Source organism: Apaloderma vittatum, unplaced genomic scaffold (assembly GCF_000703405.1).
Source record: "Apaloderma vittatum isolate BGI_N311 unplaced genomic scaffold, ASM70340v1 scaffold16677, whole genome shotgun sequence".
Taxonomy (NCBI): Eukaryota; Metazoa; Chordata; class Aves; order Trogoniformes; family Trogonidae; genus Apaloderma; species Apaloderma vittatum.
The window spans coordinates 95-9,345 of NW_009724703.1; the positions used below are offsets into that span (position 1 = coordinate 95).

The 9,251-nt window shown below is 37.7% G+C and overlaps 1 protein-coding gene across 1 annotated transcript in view; it reads left to right on the top strand.

The window, feature by feature from the left end:
- The first annotated feature begins 221 nt into the window (after positions 1-221).
- The window catches only part of YTHDF1 (YTH domain family, member 1), a 15,040-nt gene continuing 6,010 nt past the window's right edge, over positions 222-9,251 (top strand). The window contains exons 1-3 of the mRNA XM_009872625.1: positions 222-277; positions 1,755-1,834; positions 6,351-7,874. Of these exons, the coding sequence (XP_009870927.1) occupies positions 6,369-7,874 (1,506 nt within the window). The 5' untranslated portion in view covers positions 222-277; positions 1,755-1,834; positions 6,351-6,368. The remainder of the gene's footprint in view (positions 278-1,754; positions 1,835-6,350; positions 7,875-9,251) is intronic.

Genomic DNA, 9,251 nt, shown 5'->3' on the forward strand with positions numbered 1-9,251 from the left:
ACGTTCCCGCGGCGTTTCGAGAGCGTGGCCATTTCTAAGGAAGGCCGGTGCTGAATGATGCGGGAAACGTTCTCCCCAGTCCCGGTTTAAACAAGCCCTCGTATGCTAACCGTTTTCATGAGCCTCTTATCCGTCCTCAAAAGCTGTGTGTTTTGCGATGACAACATGAGCATTTTTCTAAAATTAACTTTTCCCCCCTCCCTTTTTTTCCCCCCCTCTTCCTTTACCCAATCGCGTGCCGTGGCTTCCCAGAGACCGAAAGGACAGGATAATAAAGGTGAGGATCGTGATGAGATGTGATTGTTTAAATTGTCTCTGTAAACAGATGGATTATGCAGGTACCTGTAAGGGAGCAGAAAGGTCTGTATGGATAACATCTGGAGCAAGGGAAGTTGTGCTTTGTTTCAAAAGTAACAAACTGTTACTCATACAAGCTTGCTTGCATCCCACTTAATGCTCTTAAGTTTACAGTAGGAAGGACTATGTATTAGTACTAAACAATAATGCTCTTCAGTTTGTGAAAATGTGTCTGGTTTCTACAAAAAGTCACAAGGAGATGCCTGTTCAATATATACTTTTACATATACCCCTGCGTAGTGTCTTCCAGCATATGATTGTGTTACTGGTTTGCTGTCGAGTGATTTATGCACTAGATGTCATATATAAGCCTACAAACTTAATTATTTAATGAATTTTGAATATAAAATAATTAACATCTGTTAAGATACTAAACTTTCTGTGATAACTCCTGTGCTTCATTAAAAATTAAATTTAATAACAAATCATCTCAGAAAAAAACCCTTGATTGTTACTGTGATTTCTAATAAGTGTGTAACTGATTAGGATTAGAAACTAACAATATTCAAGTCATAAATGCTTTTAAATTTATATTAACCTGCCTTAAAAATCCAAATACTTCTAGTTACAGAAAGTTTGGTGCTATCTCCCGTGTTTGTAAATACTCTCTTACCTCTACTGTTCTGACAAACTTTGCAGAAATATTCTGGTAAATTCCCAAAATTGTTTGCATCCTGAATAGGATGTAGTGTTATTTTTAGTTTAGCTGTTCTATGAAATAAGTTAATATTGACCTTGTTTTCTTAAATTTAAAGCAAACAATAGAAATTATTTGAAGTGACCTAAAAATAGTTTTGGGGTTGTGTATCTTTGAGTAATGGGTTTTGAATGCTGTTCAGGCAGTAATTTATGCTTAAGTAGGCTTTTGGTTATGGCAGATATCTCTGTTTGACATGTGAGAAAATAAAGACTTAAATTTTCCTGAAAATGTCAGAATATCAAGACACTTAGTCATTTTTTTATAATTAGATGTAACCTCACCTCATCTTATTTTAACCAATTTAACTTAAGAAAGAAGTGAATAATGCATGCTGGGGAAACTGTGAATTAGTTTCTGAAAGTTCTAATTATGGACCAGGACAATAGATGCTCTTTCCCAATATTTTTCCCAAAATTCATGACAATAACAGTTATTTTTTTTTGTTCAGAGGTAATTCACATGTCTGTTGACTCTCAACTGTAGAATTTATGTATTTCAATTACTGAAATTTATTTTTTTGAGCAGTAATATAAATACAAACTGTTTGGCGGGTGGGAAAATGTCATTCTTTGGTCTTTTTATGAATCCTCACGCTCTGAATAAAAAATATGGCTTTTCATAAAATATCATAGGGTGGGGCTCTTTACTGAAATGCTACTAGGTAGTAGTATAATATGTTGTAACCTTTTTCTCCTAGTACAAAATGGTTCATTACATCAGAAGGATACAGTTCATGACAACGATTTTGAACCTTACCTTTCTGGGCAGTCAAATCAGGTTAGTGTATTTTTAACTTAGGTTTTTTTTTTCTTAGGCATGCTCTTGGCACTCAATTCATAGGATTGTGTTGAGGGAGCAAATTCCTTAAATAGAAATGGAAAAAGAAATGACTAATGTATTGTGTTACTTGTAATACAACTAGCATTTGTGCTCACCAAGCTAATATTACTCTGCATATCCGGATGGCCACAAGTGAAAATGAAGTTAAGGCTCCAACTATGTCTGCTGATTGCTCCTCAAATTGCAAGTTATTGATGCTGTCGGACTGGGATGGACTATTCAGTCTTAGGGTTCTTTGATGAGACAAATTGCGTGTGGGAGTCTGAAGGTTCTGTCTTTGGGTGCTCCTGGTTTGTATAATTTCTATAGTCCTAGACATTAGCGTTGTCGAAATTTTGTTTCAGTGCTTTGTGGGTAGCTTGTAGAGTTTTCCCACTTGCTTTCTACACTTCAGCAAATACCGTTGTTCTCTCATTTCCCCTGAAATATCTTAAGAATTAAAGATGTGTTATTTCAAGAGTAAGGCAAGTGTAATCCAGTTCATTATAATGTACATTAAGACAACATCTGTAATTTAAATACCATTATAATTGAAAATATCTTCCAATTGAAGTAATTTTTGACTTTACATTCAAATCTTTAAAGTGAACAAAACATATAGAAATTGGAGATGCAAAAAGTTTTCTTTCACAAATACAAAACAATGTTTCAGAGAGATGCACGTACCAAGGTACATTATTACTCCTTGGCAGAAAGGGTAAATGTTATGTTTTAAAAGGGAAATTTATAATTCAGCCTGAAACTGATAGATGCCACTGTTAACATTGTTGATATCAGTGAACTTGCTTGCAAAAAAAATTTACTGTACAAGCTTAAAAAATAGCATGTAAAGTGCTATTCAGTTTCATTTGTGGAAACTGGTTTAATGTCGAACATAAACACCAGACCAAGAAGCATCACTCTGTGTATTGTCCGTCTGTTGGCTTCAGGGTGTGCGGATCATCTTTGTCAGGGCAGTCAGGTAGGTGGGACTGTGTTACAGGTTTGGGTCACAGCAGCTTTGAGGAAGGGGGCAAACTTCAGCTCAGTGTGGCTGCTCCTGGGGTCGTTTCCATCCTGGAAGCATTATCAGGACACAGCAGTGGGAAGTCAAGCCAGGTGTGTCAATGGCTACGTGAAGGGTCTTCTGAGCTCTGCACTGCCTGAGTGCTCACTCTGGAGCTGAGCTTCCCAGGTCTCTGCAGCATAGATGTGTTCTCCAGACTTTGAAAAGTTAAAGTGATTTAGTGGAAAACACTACCTTTTCTCTGGAATTAGGGTACAGTAGCAGTTACAAAAGCAGCAAGCTTGGCGGGGGAAGGAAGTAAAATTTTCTTTTACGGTGCAAAGTCAGTTTTGAAAGGAATTGAGATTTTTTCACCTTTCTCCAATTTTTTGAAATTCCACTTCATCACATTTGTAATTACTTAAAACCAAGATGTGTTTTTCTAATGGGAAATATCCTGAATGTTAATACCTATAGAAAAAATGTAGAACTATCCATTATAGTTCAGTTCTAGGAAATTTGTCATAGGTGTCAACAAGCCTAATTATTAGGTTTAAATTGAAAAATTGCTATGACTATTATAATTTCCATAATTCTAATAAGGTTTTCTTACATAAAGATGTAGCTCTATTGACCAATTTATTTATGCTGCAGTAAGAAATTGGCATGCTGCAAGAAACCATTGTGTAGATTGTCTTACAAATTTAAGTGGAAAGTGACAGTAGCATTAATTAGGACTGTGAGATTTTGTACTGAAGACAACCATGCTTCTGAACAAAGCCTTATTAGTTCAGTCAGATTTATTCAGCCCTTTAAAATTAAAGTATAAAAGACTTAGGAAAAAAAAATTGAGTCCAACTAGGTGTTTTAAAAAACAAATTTAAATGAGAAAGATACTTCAGAAATTAAAACCCTAGCTGACACAACAGTGTATTTGACATCAAAAGATCAAATGTATGTTGACAATGTTAATTTCACCTTTTAGAAATACAAATTAGTCTTTAAATGAACATTGAGCATGTTATATAAACAAATAAAATACAGTTGTCTTCCATCTTTCTGTTGAAAACTGCTTCTAAGTAATGGTGCCTACTGTTCTTTCCATAAAGGTTCTAATATCCAAGTAGCAGTCATGAATACAGGTCAAATTTGAGATGTGATAGCTCTGTAACAAAGCACACTAAAAGTACTTTTAAGTACAAAGAGTACTGAGAAGTAGAGTATACAGAGTGAAAGCAGGAAAGGCATCCTCCATGACCCTCCCAGAGCTAAAAGATATTCACAAGTAACAGGGAATTAACAGCAAGTGGCACACTTTGGGAGAAAGGAGGATTGCCTTCCTAATTAACAAAATTGTTGGGTTTGCTGGTTTCTGTTTTGTTTTTTGAATAAAATAAATACAGAATGGTCAAGGATAAGTTTGTTGAAATAAATGTTCTGTTGCAGTAAGGGACTTCTGTCAGGGTTTCTTTTGCACACTCTGGCATAAAGCCAGTCATGTCAAATGTTTTGTAAAGATGCCTGCTGAAACTTTCCTTTAATCTTGTTAGAATCCTTCTGGAAACTTTACAGACTCTTTGACAAAAGGGTGACAGTCTCAGGAATTGTCTAGAATCCTTCAGCAGAAATTTTTTAGGGTAAAAGACATGGTTTCTCTGGGCTTAATCTTTTTGATCTTAATGAATTTTAAATCTGTGGAATATATGAACACAAATAGTTCTTTGGAGATGATTCTGTCTCCTCCCTTTCACCTGCATTTGTTTTTACAGTTTTCTTAATATTAGCACTTTAAGATATAATAAATAGCAATATCAAAGTGAAGTCTTTGGGAGGAAAAAAAGACATTTCCTATGCTAAATATTGATTATTTTAGCTTGGGAGTTTCAGAAAACAATGCGTTGCAGAGGATCTCATAGCAAGGTGGATTTTATACCTCTTGTTAGTGATAGAATTTGCGTGTAAATAAAGGTAGCGTGAACAGTGATAGAGATTATTTCTTTCAGTCAACAGCACTGGATTTAGACTGTTTAGAACTCAAGTGTTTGCAGTGCTGCATGTAAATCTAGGAGACATTTTATGATATTTTATATATGGAAAGTAAAGATACTGAGTTACTCAGGCTTTGGGGTGTTGTGGAAGGGAGTCTTTGAAAAATGAGCAGCAAAAAGTAACTCGGTGCGTCAGTTGGGTATTATGTTTATCTTCAGCAAGGAGGTTTTTTTACTTCATTTTTTGAATGAGCTGAGAAGTAAGCGGATTTTTGGAAAAAGGACTTGGGTTCCAGTGCACTTTTGCTGATTTTGCAGGTACATGTGTTTCAAGTTTGAAAGAAATCTTAGCTCCTCGTCTCAAAATAATCTTTCTCCGTGAGTAAGGAAAGGATACCTACTGTTTGACTCATTAACAGATGTTGACCTTCCCTCCCCCCTTGCTGGTAGTTACAGTTAGCGTATCAGTTTGGAAGGTCTCCAATATATATGCTTCAAGTTTATTTAAAGAGGAATAAAACTTATTTTAGAATATTCTAGGGTGTTTTTTTTTTTGCATTGTTGAATAGGAGAAACATATGGAATGCTTCAAAACTGAGTGTCAGCAGAAGATTTAGGGTAGAGGGAAAGGATTCACAGCTTGCTTTAAGATGCAGTTGAAAGGAAGGAAGAGCTAGAATTTCAGAGGAGGATCTGCTGGTTTATACCCAGTCAGTCTCTTATTTCATAAAGTAGAAAAGACGGCCTGTTTGGAAGGACAGTCAGAAACAGTCTTGAACATTTGTAACTTTACTACTGCGGGAGGCAGAGACTTTTGTGAAATGCTGAATATGGTCTTTCTCAAACAGTTTGGGTGACAAATATCACAAGCTGTATTTGCACGCAACAGCCACCTTAATTTCAGTTTGTAGTTGTTAGGCAGCAAACTTGGCTGCTTCTCTTTCACTGTGGTCCTGTCCATGTCAGAAATAGCTCTTTGCATGCTTTACCACGTCAGGTGTGTTGTGCTTGTCAGGGACTGTTGGCCTTTCAAAACAATTTCATAATGAGGACTATAATCATATTTTCTGGCATACACGTTGTCAAACTAATTTAGCATTTCTAGAAAAGTTTTAGATGAAATATCCTTAGTTCTTCAAGACACAAAATATATTGTTATGTAAGTTCCTTGAAATATTTTTGGGTATTGGTGGATTAAATAATTCTAGAAGCCGCCACTAAATATCCTTAGTAATGTAAATAAGTTTGTGCTTTCAAAATACCAAGTACTAATCCCATTGTGAGCAACTAGTCTTGGGGTGTATCATAAATGCCTAGCTACTGTGTTTTAGCCATGAATCTTTTTAAAGTGTGAACTAAGGTCTGTAATTAGAAATTAAATTGCCATGTCTCCATTGTTTGTTTATATTTTGTGGCTATGTCTAAATGAAGGGATTTTTAGTGTCTGAGGTTACCTTTTTTTTCTTTCTTTCTTTAACAGAACAGTAGCTATCCATCAATGACTGATCCTTATCTGTCCAGTTATTATCCACCATCTATTGGGTTCCCCTATTCTCTCAGTGAAGCACCGTGGTCTACAGGAGGAGATCCTCCTATCCCATATCTGACGACCTATGGACAGCTCAGTAACGGAGATCATCATTTTATGCATGATGCTGTTTTTGGACAGCCTGGGGGTCTGGGAAATAACATCTATCAGCACAGGTTTAACTTTTTCCCTGAAAATCCTGCCTTCTCAGCCTGGGGAACAAGTGGATCCCAAGGACAGCAGACTCAAAGCTCAGCGTATGGGAGCAGTTACAGCTACCCGCCTAGTTCCCTGGGTGGTACCATTGTGGATGGACAAACAGGATTTCATAATGATACGTTAAATAAAGCTCCTGGAATGAACAGTGTTGAACAGGGAATGGTTGGACTTAAGATTGGTGGAGATGTTACAACTTCTGCAGTGAAAACAGTAGGTTCTGTTGTCAACAGTGCCGGAATGACAGGTGCCCTCTCTGGTAATGGTGGATCTAATGTAAACTTGCCAGTATCTAAACCAACCTCTTGGGCTGCTATAGCTAGCAAGCCTGCGAAACCACAGCCTAAAATGAAAACAAAAACTGGACCTGTAATCGGAGGAGCGTTGCCTCCTCCACCTATAAAGCATAATATGGACATAGGTACTTGGGACAATAAGGGTCCTGTGGCAAAAGTCCCCGCCCCGCAACAGCTACCTTCTCCTCAGTCTGTTCCACAGCCACAGCAACAAATTGTTCAGCCTGTTCCAACTCAGCCTCCTCCATTGACTCAGCCACAGTATCCGACCCCTCAACAGCCACCCCAAAATCGCTGGGTAGCTCCTCGCAACAGAAACGCAGCTTTTGGCCAAAGCGGAGGAGCCGGTGACAACGGTGCGGCTGGCAGTACCCAGCCTAACCCTGTGCCAAGCGGCGAGTCCCATCCTGTTCTGGAAAAACTGAAAGCTGCTCACAGCTATAACCCTAAAGATTTTGAATGGAACCTTAAAAATGGACGCGTGTTCATAATAAAGAGCTATTCCGAGGATGATATTCATCGTTCCATTAAGTATTCTATTTGGTGTAGTACGGAACATGGCAACAAACGCTTGGACAGCGCTTTTCGGTCCATGAATAGCAAGGGTCCAGTCTATTTGCTGTTCAGTGTCAATGGCAGTGGACACTTCTGTGGAGTAGCAGAGATGAAATCTCCTGTGGACTATGGCACCAGTGCGGGTGTCTGGTCTCAGGACAAGTGGAAGGGGAAATTTGATGTCAAGTGGATCTTTGTGAAGGATGTGCCCAACAACCAGCTCCGACACATCAGGCTGGAGAACAATGACAACAAACCTGTTACAAACTCCCGTGATACACAGGAGGTGCCCTTAGAAAAAGCAAAACAAGTGCTTAAAATTATTGCTACTTACAAGCACACGACCTCCATCTTTGATGACTTTTCTCATTATGAAAAGCGCCAGGAAGAGGAGGAGGTGGTGCGGAAGGTAAACTTATTAAAAAATTTATTTTATACACAGATATGGGGAATGAAATGTGAAGGCTGCTATGGTGGAAAAAAATGTAAGTAGGAATTCGAAATGTTTTTAATACGTCGCTTGATGGTTTTATGTGTGTTTAACAACACGGAAAACAAACTGATGCTTATTTGTGACAGTTTCATGGCTAATGAGTTTCAAAGCAGAAAGCTTAAGCAGTAGTGCAGGGGGAGGACGTTATGTACCTGTTTTTGGAGTTTGATATTTTTTAATCTTAAAATGGTTAATAAACTAGAAATAGTTCCTGTTTCAGAATTGGATTCTATCAGTGATTGCCACTTAAGTTTTTTTGACTTAAATATGAAGTGTTCTAATACTGTTTGACTGGATCTGGGCTATCAAAACTGATATCTGTATTGACGTTTGAAATTTGTACGTCACCTCTAAGGGCAAGAAGCCTGATCTTTTTTGTTCAGTTGAGCTCTCTGGAAAAGAAAGAGTTGCGTAAAATTCATGCAATAGTGCTAGAAAGATTGCATTCAAAAAAAGTCACATGTATTATTATTATTTGGGTAAATAAAGGTTTTCAGTTTCCAGGTCTAAACTGTCTACTAATTCTTGAAAAGAAGTTTTGAGTGAAGATGTAGTTAAGAGAAATTTGGACAGTAACTGGGAAGGTGTAGTAAAAACTTCTATACGCTTTCAGAGTTTGAAGTCCACTGCGAGAGGCATCTGTCTCTGTCCTGTGGCCTCAGTTTCAAGAATTCCTTTCTTGAGGCAGTCCAGGAGTGATGGACTGACAAAATAACAGGTGTTGGGATGTGTAGTCACTAGCTAAGTAACCCTTGAAGTTGCTTGGTGTTCATAGTGCTTTATAGAGTTTTTTGTGTGTATCATTTCAAATGAAGAATTTGACAGGCTAGTGCAGCTCATGCTTGCTTCAAAGTGCTTTTGAAGCATTTGTTTCTGGAGCTTAAGTTGAAGTTGCCATTTTAAAGGGTTTTTTGCTGTTTAAAAGTGCAGATGAAATTGCTTTAAACTGTCTACATAGAGTGTACCTTTAAATTATGAGTGAAAAAGAGCTCAGTCTCTTAAGAACTTTAGAGCTCAACTTTTCCTAGCTGTAAGATACGATGTGCATAGCATTCCTCGGTACAGGAGGGAAGGAGAGCTTAAGATTTGACATTTTTCTTGTGTACTCCCTGTGGGGTTGCACAAGCTGGAACCTAAAAGCCTTTACTTCAGCACTTCGTTCTTTCATCAGGCAATTAGCAATTCAATATTGAATGCAACCTGTATCTCGGAGAGGTGTTCCATTATGTAGGAGAGAATGTTGAAATCCAAGTCAAAAGGCCTGGGTTCCTTCACCCAGTGTTTGTCGTGTTG